Below are 15,481 nucleotides of genomic sequence, written 5' to 3' on the forward strand. Positions count from 1 at the left end.
TATTTTAATTAGTATATTACAATGATAACGTTAAAATGTTGTGTTATAAGAGTAATAATGACATAGATGTGTTGAAGTTTATTGCTGTGTGATACAGTTGGAAAGTTAAAGGTAGATGGTTTCTGGGCTGACTTGCAGGTGTATCGTGTCTCACAAGGGGTCACTGCTGCACTGCCCCAAATGTAGAAAATTTCACCAAATGTAACATAGTGAACAAGAACACAAACCAACATGCTCTACTATTTTATTCTTCCAGGAAAAAATTCACAGTTGAATCCAGGTTCGTAATACTTACACAGTGTGGTTGAGTTAAATTTTCCTCCCTAATTATTGTTTTATACTGGATCAGCAAGTGGTTTTCGATAGAGATCATTTAGCTTTAGCTCAAGTATACAGTAACTTAATGAGTCTTATGTAGCACAAAATAAATCAAACATCTGAATTGAAGTGTATATTAATTAAGATACTTAAGCTTACTGAAGCTTCTGTCAATTGGTTTAAAGAGCTGTGACTTCGAGTAGATTTTACAGTATCTCAATTTACATTATTAGTTACACTGATTGTGTTTAGACCCAATCTTAGTCACTGATGATATGTTATCTGAAATGATGGAGAATGTATCCAGTTGTTGCTTGATTTTTTTGTGTTACGTAATACTCTACATTGATGACTATACCTCCAACAGTGACTTTGTATACAGCGATTGTTTGATTAAACAGTGAGCAATTAAGACATACTCTGGAGTATTTTAAATTCCTGATACTTAAGGTATCTTGAAATGTGATGGAACTAAAACATATCACTAAAGAGACACATAAACAAAGCATATAATCTACGCTTAAAGGAGCATTGTGTAACATTTATGCACCAAAAAATGTAATATTTTAATTTGAAAAATTGAGGGACTGTAATTTACTTCCACTTTTTAACAAACTTTTGTGATCATCTCACATTTGTAACATTTATGGTTGGCCCTAAAATAGCCCACATGAGGCAAACTCAGTTTGTGGTGCCACCAAAAACTACCAGAATGTAAACAAACATGACTGACAGCTGTGTTTCCAGCTTTTAAACACGCTCCTATTCCTAAGGCGTCATATTTTGACACCACCACTTCCTGAATGGCAATTGCTATGGGGTGGGGTTGATTCAACTTGCTTTGTAAAGAAACGGCCAGAAAAAAAACTTTTTTGTATCTCCTTAATGCTACATAATGCAGGTTTTAAGCCCAGAGAAATACTGATTATTACTTTGTACTAGGTAATTGTCTAGATTTCCATACTCTACTTCTCTATGCACTTATTCTTTCTCTGGCCCTACAACATGCGTACGAGCCTTTAAAAATACAGATAATGACCCTACTTTTAAAAAGATGAGATCTGTGCTTTAGTGCTTTGTCATCATTATGATTATGAGATATGACATCTAAACAGATCATTTTTCTGATATCCGCAAATGCTTACTGCTCTCCCTTGTAGGGATTTCCAAACGCCCTTCTGATTCTTACAGCCAAGACCTGATTGTATGACTAGAAAGCCAGGCGATACAGAATCTGACTGCCCAGTGCAGCGGTGACCATCCAAATCATGGCCTGGTCCTTCGACCCATGGTTCTCGCCCTGGAACGCTCCGGCTAGACATAAAAATGTGTATACATTCAGATATATTTTGCTTAGTATAGAGTTTAAATGAGCCGAAGCTAGAGCAAAGCATATCAGGATTGATATGTGAGAATGTTGCAAAATCCCATGCATAGTTGGTGGAAAATGTGTTCACAAACATTTCATGATACTAAGCTCTTGTTTGTGCTTGTTCTAATCATCATAGCTAATCACTTGGGCTTGATCTAATAATAAGAGGACAATAAGATTCCACCCTACAGAAGTACTGAATGAACTGTTAATCTTTTATTATGTGTTAATATATTTATGTGTTATTAGATTTCATCCACTTGACTGATCTTAATACCTTTTATAAAGTCTGACACTAATTCAGTCTGCTGACTGCTGTGTCAGATTGTGTTAACTTTCTTTCAATATAAACCAATCATGAAGAGAGAATGTAAGACTAAGTGTCAGAAAGTCATCCGCTTTCTTACCTCGTTGGTCATCGGGCGATCCTTGACCACTTGTCGGCTGGGCGGTCAGTGGTTCTTGGCCGCCTGTGGGCTCCCCGGTCGCTTCTTGACCCGCGGCGGGAGCTTGCAGACCGACGCTCGGCGCGGTAGGAGCGGACGCGCCGTCCACCTTGCCGCACCCCACCTCGTCCTGCGCTCCCACACAGTCCGGGTAGCCGTCACAGATCTGGTGCGGCGGCACGCAGATCGGGTCAGCGTACCCGGGCAGGTCGCAGGTCACCGTCAGGCAATCATCTGTTGTCTCCTCGTCCCCTAACCCACGTCCGATGACGCTGCAGTCCTGTTCGTCCTCCCCTCCACGACAGTCTACATCATCGTCGCAGCTGAACGCGTCAGGAACGCATGACGCGTTACCGTGGACGGACGAACAGCTGAGGCTACAGGAGCCCCACCTGAGCCCCAGAGCGAATTCAACTGCAGCAACAGATTTAGGTTCATGACAATTTATTTACTAGTAAGTCCTTTTCCTAGAATTGTCCGAGCCAATATATATATATATATGTCGTATGTACATTAATGTTAATTGCAAATCCCTGCCCAAAGGCTAATTTCATCAGGTTGGTAGAACATAGGATATAGGGATTTTCTTCTTACACAACCGGTAATGTTTCTCACCTACTTACGTTTCAATGTCTGTCAGACATCTTCCTCCTTATTAGAGCTTCTAACTGGAGTACTGCTTCTCGCCGCTATAAGTAACTAATGTACAGGGCACTTTAGCGGCAAGAACACAATCCCTAACATTTTGTTTTGTCGTCGCAAAAGCGCCAAGGCAATGGAGTACTACGTGATTTGGGCAAAAACTATTCCACACGCTCCCACGAATTATCGTGACGGTTGTGTCTTACCGTCCCCGGGCCTTTCGTCCTCCCCGCCTGCGCAGTCCTGCTGCCCGTCCCCCAGCTGACGGGTCGGCAGACAGGTGACGTTGTCACGGCAGGTGAAGAAGCAGTGCTTGGGTACTCCTGTCAAGGAAAGTACACAACAAGTTATGCTAAGGTCACTGTTCCCAGGCTTGGGCTCGGGAGGGCAGTTTTCAAGAACAAAAATATTATATATGAAAGAGAACAAGCATGTTCACAGTCAAATGTTTAAAAAGGAATCACACTTTGTGTAATGTATATTGTTTATATAAATTGTTTATTTTTCGTACAAGCAAACAGCCCGGCCGGGCCCCTTAGCATATATTTCATCATCATCAACCTTAGCATTTAGATGAGGTCAATTCAGAAAGGGCAGCTGGAAATTATAAGGGCCCAAGACCGTATGAGATGGAGGAATCACATAGTGTGTGCACATGGCCTATTGCCCAAGGGACGGCAACAGGCCTTATCAAAGTAAGTAAGTAAACACTAACACAGTTGATATTTTCTGCTCCTCTAAAGTCACCAGACAGTATTAGTCCAACACGTACCTTCCACACAATCCTCTTCGTCCCTCCCATCCGTACAGTCCTCTAGGTCATCACAGATCCAGTGGTGAGAAATGCAGGGGTCTCCGATATAGGTCGGGCATTCCATCGCACACACTGGTGAAGAAACACAGGGCATGAATGGAAGCGTGAATAAATGAATGAATGAATGTTTATGTAAGATAAGAATCTCTCTCGCAAACTTACTATTGGCTGAATCGTCGGTTCCTCAAAAATTTTACATTAAGTAACACAACAACATTGATATTATTTATCCCGTCAACGAAATATTGGCTACATTTCAGACCCAAAAGGAAGTACAACTGTTACATAACTCGAGAAGCTATGGACCGTTCCATATTTAGTGGATAGTTTCTTTATATCCAGTGACCTACCACCTCGCTATTTGAAAATACAAACCTGGGAGCACGGATAGTACCTTTAAAACATTCTTAATATTTGGCTACTGTCTAATTTGCTGAAGTGAATGTCAGACAGAAGTGTTACCGTCACAGTTTTCCTCGTCCTTCCCTGTGGAGCAGTCTTCCATGGCGTCACAAGCCTGGCTTTCGTGGAACACTTCAGAGCTGACGTCATCTCCACACGGAATGAACTGGCTGTCGATTTCTACATGGCAAACAGGTGAGTCAGACTATTAATGTCAATCTTTCTATCTAATATTTATATACCAGATCAGATCTGTTTAATAGTATCTATTTAATGATAATATGGTATCTATTTATGTATCTATCCATCTGTCTAAGCCCGTGTATCTATCTCCTATGATATCTATTCATCTATCTGTCTTCGTGTGTGTTTGTGTGTGCATGTTAAGTTATGTTCACACGAGCCAATTTTGCAACCCTCCAGGTACTGTTACAATTAAGCCCACTTCTCTATACATAGAGTCTACATATTGGTAGTAGGTGAACCAACGAACCCGGGCATCCGAACACTTCCAACTCTGTAGGCGAGTCCAGGCCACACTCTGCCTCCAGTATGTCTTCGCAGAGAATGCTAAAAACACAGAATGTGACTGGTTAGTCTTTCTTTTTTCCTCTTTTCTTCATCTGTGTTACGTATTAGTCTCCACCAGACTCCTTTGCAGGCTGAATAATTAGTAGAAATCAGCTAAGGAGAACATCATTGGCCAGAGGAGTTGGCCGGCCATAGAGGGTCCAGCTTGCCTGCCGATTTCTACTATTTATTCAGCCTGCAAAGGAGTCTGGTGAAGACTAGTTACGTATTGTTTGCATGTGTACCTGCCAGCTCTTGTTATTGGACTTGTTGGTGCCAGTGTTCTTTGCTTGGCTACATCTTTCTTTCAACTAGAAACACATTATTTATGTTACGAATACAGAATGATATACTGAAATGTCCCAATATATCTCATACTGCCAGCATAACTACAATGGCTATCCTTAATTGTATACACTAACGTGTACCTAATAGCAGCATCTGTTATAATTGTTTACTCTCTTTATGTAGTTTGCCATACATTGTACCATGTGCAATTGTCGTGCAATAAAGTAATCTTCTATACTCTGACAATTTCAAGGAAGGCAGTTTGTTTTGGAATACAAAACACATGCTCAAGACTTCGAAACACTATTCTTAAACAGAGGCAAGTTTGATAATGATCATGTATTTACTTGTCCGGTGCAAACTGATAGATCCGAGGCACACATCCACGGAAAGCCTGACAGAAACTGTCCTTGTTTCGACATGCCCCGTTACAGAAGACATCACACCCAGAACCTTGTAAGAAATACCAACGGTTAGAGTAGTGCCTGTAGTTATATAGCACAAAAGATACTTTGTACTTTCCCCCTTGTCTTAGTAAAGAAATTAGCTTTCGGTGCTGTAGTGAGTGAGCTGTATAATAATAATTATGTAAGTGTTTTTGTATGTGTACAACATAACTCAATGGTTGTGGATGATATTTAGGAGATGGGTAGGGGTCTCAAAGAGGAAGGTCAAGTTCAACAATGTGTCTCCTAGTGGGTATCCACGGTATTGCAGTTAAGCTTCAAAGCTGTTAACTTGTGAGGAATACCAATGTTTAGAGCTTTCAACAATCTAGCCTGTAGTCTCTGCAATGCAAAAGTTGCTTTGTACTTTTCCATTGTCTTAGTAAAGATGTCTTACCATCTATGACGAGGATCTCGACCCTCAGTGCAACCCTCTTGTGGAAGGTGAGTGGGTAGAAGCGAGTGTAGAGTGCATGAACTGGGGTGTCCAGCAGGTTGCGAGCATAGCGATGACTGTCGCTGTTTCCTTGGAACACCTAAAACAAGAACATACATGGTGTATAAGCAATTGGGACAATATCATGTGGAAGGTGTTAATAAACCTGCTGATTTCGTAATCTCTCTCACACTATCTCTGAGGAAATGTAGTGGATGCTATCTGAAATGACAGTTTCTAAATCATATCCAGATGCTTGCTTAACTGTTTTTATTCATGAACTGACCATTGCCTGACCGTCCCCGGTGCCGTGTGTGTACGGTGTCCATGTCTGTCCATCCAGGCTGAACTCCAGCTTGTAGGACGTCACCCAGTAGTCCAGGTTGTACGCCCCCTGGGTGATCACACCGGCGACTTCGTAAAATTTGTCGTGCTTAATCTGGAGTCCGATGGAAAAAAAACATGCGCAGTCAGTCATTAACGCTCTAGATTGACAAATCTCCAAGCAGATGTCTGGAGGAAATAGCATTACGGATAGAACCAGCAGCCAGTTCTAACAGTAACACTTTTGCCGCCTGACATCCACTTGGAGATTAACATTGACATCGAGTCTATCTTTTTATAAAACTTTTTTTCTGTAAGTAGTGGACACTTTGTCCCATGCTTTTTATCTTGGAGACTTCTAGACTGTAAGTGTGATAACATTGGGCCAGAATTACCTGCAGCCACTCATCTGTGCTTTGGCCCGAGTCTGGACCAGGAAACCCGTCAGAAGGTCCCTGTGGCCATTGGCCCGAGTCTGGAGCCGGAAACCCGTCAGGTCCCTGTGGCCACTGGTCCGTGCCCATGTCCGGAAACCCGTCAACAGGTCCCTGTGGCCACTGGCCCGTGCCCATGTCTGGAAACCCGTCAACAGGTCCCTGTGGCCACTGGTCCGTGCCCATGTCTGGAAACCCGTCAACAGGTCCCTGTGGCCACTGGCCCGTGCCCATGTCTGGAAACCCGTCAACAGGTCCCTGTGGCCACTGATCCGTGCCCATGTCCGGAAACCCGTCAGAAGGTCCCTGTGGCCACTGGCCCGAGTCCGGAAACCCTTCAGGTCCCTGTGGCCACTGGCCCGTGCCCAAGCCTGGACCTGGAAACCCTTCAGGGGGACCCTGTGTCGATTGGTCTGTGGTCATGTCCGGAGACCAGCATGCTCCCTGCTGCTGTCCCTTCCCATTGTTCAGACGTGCCTGCCATGGGTAGAAGTCGTCCCCTCGCGACGAAGCGGTCATGTCGAGGTCTGGAATCTTCGGAACCGCAGCTGGATCGTCGGGATTAAGTCCGACACCCAATGTGACGTACTCGCCTTGCTTCAACCAAGTGTTTTCATCTGAAAATGAGTGAAAATATTGCATTAGCTTTCATAACAGTTGTATTCGCATAACATGGCAGTCATAATTTACCATACTTTCCTTGTAAAATGCTGTCACAGCAACACTATTCTTAATAATTCTTCATTGTCCTGTAACTAGACATTGAACTTTTGAGTAGAATGCTTGTCAATCATAGTATGCATGCCACAGTTGGGTCTCCGTACTTGGTACTAGTAATATGGAACTGCAGCTAATCAACAAGCAGATGTCTGGCGCCAAAAGCGTTACGATTAGAACTGGCCATCTAGAGAGAGTCTGCAGTTGCTGAGATCTAGATCTAGATCTAAATGGCCAGTTTTTACCATAATTACCGCCAAGCATCTGCTTGGAGACTAATAACTACAGCAGACTCACCGTTTATGACGTAGACTTCCATCACCATGGCAACCCAGCCTGCATAGCCTGCTGGGTACAGACGGATGAAGCGTGACGTCACAGGAGCTGGGAGAGGACGACTCACTTTGTTGTACCGGTCTCGGTTTCCTTGGAAAACCTGTGCAAAAAAGCATGAATTTAAGGTTCAAGTCAGGTTTAGAACTTACACACAGAAACATTAAATCAAAGAACTATAGAAAAATACAGGGCTACACCAGAACGACTTATGGGATTGTGGTGGAGTGACCAATGATTAAAGGCATCCAATGCAATGTTCAGGGCTAAAAAATGGGTTTCAAAAGTCGATTTTCTGGTCATTGTTTTACTGCACATGCACATGTACTATTTAGTTGAATCAACCCTATTCCATAGCATATCTTTAAGGCAAAGACTCGCTGACAGAAAATGGTTGTTTGTTTCATGATCATAGGCTATAGGGGTTCCGGCTATAGGGGCGGTACCCAAGAAATAAAAAAGGAGACCTCGTAGTATGACGAAAATGTGCTAAGAAATGGCAGTATTAAATGTGAATATCAGAGTCAGATTTCCTCATCCAAAACATTTTTTGTTTTGATGCCCTGAAATTGCAGTGCCCCATAGCGGTCAACAGCTGAGCATATCTGTGTATGTATTTCCCCATCCATACATTGTAAACTTTTCCCACCTGCACATCGTTGCTGTTGCCTGTGTATGGTGCCCACGAAGCACCGTCCATGCTGAAGGCCAGGGTGAATGACGTCACCCAGCTGCCCAGGTCCCAGTTCCAGCCACCTCCACTGATCACCACCCCGGTCACGTCAGTCGTCTTACCAAAGTAAACCTGCAGTCAAACATACAAAAATTTCAACAGAATATACAGATTAATTGTATCAAGCAGGAATTAACATATAGTGGACAAAATTTGTACTAGTAATGATAAACAATAGTGACTAACAGTAGATGATAAATAGAATAGTATTTCTGTAATACATAGACTTTTAGAAAGTGGCATTTCAAATACAACATAGATGAGAATATGAGATACCTGAAGCCATTGGTCCTCCACAGAACGTGGTACCCAGCAGTATCCTGACGTGGTCGTGTACCGAGTCTGGGATGGGCCAAACTCCGGTTTGTACTCGGAACTGCCGGTGACGTCAACATCGGGAATGTACCAACTGGCCAAACCAAGCGGGAATCCTGGAGGTGGATCATCTGTGGAGAAAATGTAAAAAATGAAGACTTTCCTATGATCTACTGATAACAATGATGAGCTTTCCATGCAATCAACAAAGATGGAATTAATGTTATAGAGGTGTAGAATTATTCTAACTTATATTTAAGAACTGCACAGTTTCTTCTACTTCTTATACTTGTGTATCCCATCTGTAGGGAATGAAAGTGTTGCGTTTGTGAAGTCCGTTGTTTTACACTAAAACACCTGTCACATTGGTGTGTTACGTCGAAGGGCGGTTATACCAACTATACTGACACAGATACAGATACACATAGCCGAAGATAGCCTAAATATATGATCAGACTGCTCCCAAACATCAGCTAACATTGGTTGTTTGGTGGTTCGGGGGAAGGTTGAATGTGTGATAGAATGATGTGACAGGTGGATGGAGAGAAGTAATCTAATTACCTCCACAGTCCTCATCCTCCCTTCCACTGCAGTCCGTCAGGTCGTCACACAGCCGAGACTCTGACAGGCAGGTACCATCCGCACAGGAGAACTGCCCAGCACCACAACCTGTGCAGGAGTAGTTTTGTGAGATTAAACAAACTTCTGATCCTAAAACATGTCATCTCTGATACTAAAACCAGCCAGACTAGTATCGGGCCATTTGCCGGTTCCCTTCAGTAGACAAAAGCACTACATATGCCCACACTCCCCTCAGGCTCAACTCCCCAGCAGTGGCAGGTAGGCCGTATTGCTTTTTGCTTCCGAGCGGCCAGATACTAGTCTGGCTCTCAGGGTACTTTACTACAGTTATCTACCCATCTGTGGGTTTAGTTTGATAGGGATACGTGAACTGACTCCTACCTCCGGCTGTACAGTCAATCTCGTCCTCTCCGTTGGAACAGTCCTCCACCCCGTCACAGGCACGGTACCTCGGCAGACATCCCCCGTCACACTCCAACTGGAGATCATGGCAGGGAGCTGCAAGCAAACAATTCATTAGGATAACTAGCCTCTTCCAAAGAGTAGAAATTTGCCAAGTAGACAGATAAGATACCAGTGGAAACTTGCCAGGAGAATTGGACTATTGCACATGTACTCCTTAGCGGACCAACTACCCTGGCATTTTATTTGAAAACCTGTTGTCAGAAAAGTTATTTTTGACCTGAACCCGCAAAAACAAAGTAAAAAGATGGACAAACATATCAACAACCTACCAGGGCAGTTCTCTTCGTCTGCCCCAGAAGAGCAGTCCTTGTCTCCGTCACACACCGTGGCGTTCTGGATGCATTCGCCGCTTTCACACTGCCACAGTCCCTTCTCTGCACAGGTCTCTGAACAAACGCAGTTTGGACTAAAACGTTAGCTTTTTGGCTTATCAATCCTAACCATATAATTGACTAATGAAATATTGGAACGGAATATAGTTCCTTTGTAGTATATCTCAACGAGAGAATTGTTAAGCAAATCTACAACCCCATTGCATGCAGACATCACTATGTTCAGCATAAATTTGCAAGCTACAGAATATCGATTTTACAGTGTGTGTGTGTGTGTGTGTGTGCGCATGTGTGTGTGTGTGCGTGTGTGTGTGTGTGTGTGTGTGTGTGTGTGTGTGTGTTAGGGGTGGGGGGTACACATTGCACCAAAATGCCTATCATTCAAGCCAAACAGAAGATCTTCTTGTCAACCAATCATACCATATACAGGGTGATATCGCTCCTGTGTACCCATACATCGACTGACTCTCAGTATTCCATGTAATTTGCATAAAACTCACACCCAGTATTCCATGTAATTTTCATAAAACTCACGACACAGCATCTCGTCCGAGCCGTCGTCACAGTCGGTGACACCATCGCACACTCCAGACGGTTTGACACAGCCGCCGCTGTCTTCACATCGGAACTCCATACTGGTGCACACTGTATAACGGCATGGTTTTCATATATAGATCATGTAAGCCATTACAAAATTGCCGGCAGACGCAAACGCAGGCCGACGTTCACATCCCCATCAGTAGACCCTAACATTTCCAACATTCCCAGGCACTCAGGACTGCATACATTTCCGCATAAGTTCTGTTTCTTCACTTCCTTGTACGTACTCCTCAGCGGATTAACTCCATCTATCTATCCATCAACCCATCTACCAATACATGTATACCCATCCATCCATCCATCCGTCCTATGTCACCTCCTGTTCGAAGACAGACAGTAACATTAAAAGTACGAAGCTGATGAATTCTTGGAATCGAAAAAAAACACAGATAATTTTGCACGTGAAAAACGTGATTTCAGATCAAATCTAATTATAGCATTTATAACTCTATACATCTATTGTATTGTTAGTAGTAATGACTAGCACTAGTAATACTACTGACTGGCACTAGTGAGAGTTGCCAAGTCATATGCATAACATACAGCTCTCTCCCCAAGTTTTGTATGATCAGATGTAGGAGGAAAACGTGAGCTTACTACAGTCACTCTCGTCAGACCGGTCTGGACAGTCGGCAACTCCATCGCAGCGCCTCGTCTCATTGATGCAGAAACCGAGTCCACAGAAAATGTTTGGCAAGGGGCAGTCATCCGGTGTGCAAAATCTCTCGTCTGTATCGTCTACTGGACAGTCCACGTTACCGTCACATTGTTTTTCTGGAGGGTAACACGTTCCGCTGTCACACTTGAGAAAGCTGTTGGGGCAATTTTTGCTCCGGCAATCTTTCTCATCTGAGCCGTCCGGACAGTCAATCTCAGCGTTACATTGGAGCAGTTGATCGACACATAGTCCGTTACTTTCACACCTGAAATCCTCGGCGTTCGGACAATCTTTGCTCCAGCAATCTTCCTCATCTGAACCGTCCGGACAGTTAACGCTACCGTCACAATTCCACCAGATAGAGACACATGCTCCACTACGTTCACACCTAAAATTCTCGGAGTTGGGACACTCTCTGCTCGAGCAATTTTCCTCATCTGAACCGTCCGGACAGTCGCGCTCAGCGTTACATTGTTGCCATCGTTCCATACATACTCCGTTACTCACGCACTTGAAATCGTTGGGGTCTGCACACTCTTTGCTCAAGCAGTCTTCCTCATCTGAACCGTCTGCACAATCACGCTGAGTGTTACATAGGAAATGTCGATTGACACATAAACCGTTACTTTTGCACCGGAAATCGTCAGGTCTGTAGCACTCTTTGTTCCAGCAATCTTCTTCGTCCGAGCCATCTAGACAATCAACGTAACCGTTACAGGCGAAAGGTGCACGGATGCACTGCCTGACACTTTCACACTTGATATCGTCAGGGTAGGGACACTCTCGGCAACCCTCGTCCGATCTGTCTGGACAATCCACATTACCGTCACACTGCTTAAAGCGGGAGAGACATCTTCCATTACCTGTACACCTGAAATCATCGGAGAAGGGACATTCTATCCTCCAGCAATCTTCCTCATCTGAACCGTCTGGGCAATCATTGTAACCGTTACAGAGGACCCAAGACGGGAGACATTCTCCACTACCTTCACACTTGATATCGTCGGGGTCGAGACAATCAGTGCCGGCAATGCCAGCGGGGGCATAGCCGATGGACAACAGGCATACAAACAGTAGCAAGCCGGGCGCCATGGTTGTCTTCCCGGGGAGAAAGGTCGTTGGCACCGCGTGTGCTGGGCCTGGTACAGTGGCGTGCAGCACGAGGGCTATCAACATTGTTGAGATACCTTAGCGCAGATCTGGACATGCCTGAATTTACGAGTTTGTGGAGCTTAATCTTCTTGCGACCAGACCGGTACCAACTCAGCAGTGTGCGTGACAATTCAGGGGGAAGGTATCCTTGATTACCTGCATTCTTTGGTATTTTATGTAATTGTCGACCAAATTAATGAATTACTCCTTCTCATGTAATGAAATGTACTACGCATTTCCTTGTGTTTGAAATGTCTTACTATGCTTCATCCACGGCTTGACCCAGTAGCTTTATGCCAAGCAGTTCAATCCACTTATAAATGCTCGGCATTTTAATGTATATATTTTTTGTATTCTGAATGGAGATAACCTGAAAAGTTCAAACCGTATATCATCTATTCATTTCTCACAGGTGAGGCAGTAAAAAGCAACAATCTCCTCATATATTTCAAATATTTAATCATCATGAAGTCCGGTACCTGAGGCTGCAAAACAAATTACCCGTCGCATAGCCTCGATTGAAGTGGCCGGAGAATGAAAGCGTGAGTCTTCAGAACAGGTCTATTCTGCAGTACTAAAAAGCCACATCGAGGAGCCTGCTAAGGAGGCTACCATTTTTTACCATCGTGCCAGCTGATAAGAGATTTTCGCAGAGCACGCAATGTGTATTTATGTTTGAGGAAACCTGAGCAGCAGTTTGCATCGGCGGCGGTGTAAGATACAGCACAAATCAGCAGCAGAATGGGAAACCTGTCGACCACCAGAACTTCATTGGTGTTGCTGATGGGTCTGTGCTACTGCCTGTCAGGTGCACTTGCTCTAACAGGTGAGCAACAAGTTATGCCAACTTGTGGAAAACAAGTCTACGAAAGTCACGCCTTTCGCACTGGTGTATCAGTGCTGATTCAGCGGTCAAACTCCGCCAGCACTGGACGCCCAGTGAAAATAGTCGAGCACCGCTTTTCGGTTTTCCAGTGATGAAGCTTTCTCAGAGCTGGATTCTATTCAGCCCGTTTTCTGAACAAAAAAATTCATCAGCACTCCTTTACCAGTGCTCTATGTCAACCGAGCTCTCGGTTTCCAGTGCTGACGCCAGTTTTTCTGTTGATATCCCCTCAGCACTGGAAGCCAAGTGCCGGCGACCGTTCAGCGCTAGAACCGAGTGCTCAAAAGGAGAGGGCGTGGTTTTCGTAGTTTTGCTTGTGGAAACCCGGAGTTATATCCGAATTGGATATGCTCTTTGTTCAGACGGTGTTACACTGTCAACGAAGTTCAGTCGAATTTGTTGCTCGTCGGATCGCGATGAATCGAGCGTATCCTTACCTGAAAATCAACCATGTTACATTTAACGGGGCATGTGAATATCGCTAGATATCATATAGCCTGGGGCCGGCCCAGTCTATCGCGGTTGGGGCGCGGGCGGGTTCTCTTCGGGGCCCCCGGGCTGCAGAAGCTCTTCCCCGCCCGACTCAGCTAGGTACCGGTTTCCTGGTAGGTTTTGCAAACTCTCATAATCATAGGCGTAACACTTCTACCGGCCGGGCTTTCTGTTGAGCTGGACGGGGGGAAACTATTAGAGCCCCGTAGGTAACCTGCCCCAACCTCGATAGACTGGATACCAAGCTAGATATCATATGGTCATCGAGAAAGCTCCTGGTGTATTCCGAAAACGATTTTGAGCTTGCAGGTTCGTAGGTTTAACTCTTTTCCTGGTGTGTAACTCTGGCTTTATACATATATTAATGAAACTTTGTTTCTGGCAGGCGGTTGGGTGGAGACCGACCCTACATGGGTGACACCGGGCGAATGGGAGGGCGAGGACGGCATCCGGCGGGTTGCCGGCTACGTCCTGGACGCCAACTTCAAGACGACATGGAGACCTGGAGATGAGGAGGCCTCCTGGCGGCTGACGTTTGATCTGCAGGCGCCCATGACGCTCTCCAGGATCCATATATGGTACAAGGGCAGCAGCGTCGACGTAACAGTCCTACGCTCGACTGGGCGAAGTTGGGCCGAAGTGGATCACAATTGGGGTCAACAAAACAGGGTTCTGTCACCTCTAAACGGAATCGATCTAAGTGACAACCCCAAGACAAAAGGGGTGCCACTTAACGAAATTGATCTAAATGGACTCCTCAGCCCCAGAGCCCAGCTTTGGCGCCTAGAGTTCCCGCGTGAGAGTCAGGCAGAAATCATCGAAATCAGCGAGATCAGGTTTTTTCAGGGTAAGTGATCACTACTGCATGACTGTATAGCGACAAAATTTTGCTGCAATTGCTGCCACCACGTTGTCAGCAATGATCGTCTCTTGTAAATAGACCTGTATATATTTTGTTATATTCGTGCAGCTTGCTCCCAAGTTGAGAGGACGGTCTGCACAGACGGAGACTGTGACGTGCATGAGGTGATCTGTGACGGCATAGTGGACTGTGATGATGGGAGCGATGAAAACAACTGTGGTAAGGCACGAACTAGACGGGGGGGGGGGTATATGCCTGCTTCAACCAAGCTTCAAGGCAATAAAAAGGGTTTAAAAGAAAAGAAAAACTCCGAGAACACGACAAAAACAACCTGATCTACACCCTTCCTCCGTGAACTGGCGAATTGTTGTTATTAATCTAGGAGAAGTAAGGGATTGAAATTTCTCAATGTGAAGACTATGTGAAGTAAAGGTGTTATGTACCACTTGCATTCTATTCTATGGACATATGTTGTGTTGACAATATTCTTCTGAATTTCTGTCATCTTCACTACAGATGAAGATCTAGAGACGTGTCCAAATGGAATCACCATCAGGGAGACACAAGTCTGTGACGGTACAGACGACTGCGGAGACAACTCAGACGAACAACACTGCTGTAAGTTTGGACACAAAAACTTGATATGCATTGTTTTCTTACAATATGTCGTTATTTGTTCCGATGCGTTTCGATCCACAAATCTTTTTTTTTTCAAAATAGAAGATTGTGTAAGGATCTGTAATATCTACAAATATGTAGTTATGATGTTTCTACTTAATATGTTTTATGCAGGCGAGCGCCAGGACAAGACATCATGCAGCAATGGACAGTGTATACATTCCCAAAAGGATGCGATACAACC

The 15,481-nt window shown here is 44.5% G+C and overlaps 2 protein-coding genes across 2 annotated transcripts in view; one reads left to right on the forward strand and one right to left on the reverse strand.

The window, feature by feature from the left end:
* Positions 1–1,528: 1,528 nt before the first annotated feature.
* On the reverse strand, positions 1,529–12,319 carry LOC109478900 (low-density lipoprotein receptor-related protein 2-like). Its single transcript, XM_019780711.1, has 18 exons — positions 11,167–12,319; positions 10,504–10,614; positions 9,907–10,023; positions 9,554–9,670; positions 9,152–9,259; positions 8,552–8,721; positions 8,192–8,347; positions 7,507–7,645; positions 6,454–7,109; positions 6,021–6,173; positions 5,696–5,834; positions 5,200–5,305; positions 4,488–4,564; positions 4,055–4,174; positions 3,551–3,664; positions 2,985–3,101; positions 2,098–2,550; positions 1,529–1,632 (listed from the first exon to the last, which is right to left on the reverse strand). The coding sequence occupies exons 1-18, from the start codon at positions 12,317–12,319 to the stop codon at positions 1,529–1,531; spliced, it is 4,110 nt and encodes a 1,369-aa protein (XP_019636270.1).
* Positions 12,320–13,120: 801 nt separating this feature from the next.
* The window catches only part of LOC109478901, an 11,297-nt gene continuing 8,936 nt past the window's right edge, over positions 13,121–15,481 (forward strand). The window contains exons 1-3 of the mRNA XM_019780712.1: positions 13,121–13,205; positions 14,143–14,604; positions 14,728–14,838. Of these exons, the coding sequence (XP_019636271.1) occupies positions 13,121–13,205; positions 14,143–14,604; positions 14,728–14,838 (658 nt within the window). The remainder of the gene's footprint in view (positions 13,206–14,142; positions 14,605–14,727; positions 14,839–15,481) is intronic.

This window comes from Branchiostoma belcheri, unplaced genomic scaffold (genome assembly GCF_001625305.1).
Source record: "Branchiostoma belcheri isolate BF01 breed outbred unplaced genomic scaffold, Haploidv18h27 scaffold46, whole genome shotgun sequence".
Taxonomy (NCBI): Eukaryota; Metazoa; Chordata; class Leptocardii; order Amphioxiformes; family Branchiostomatidae; genus Branchiostoma; species Branchiostoma belcheri.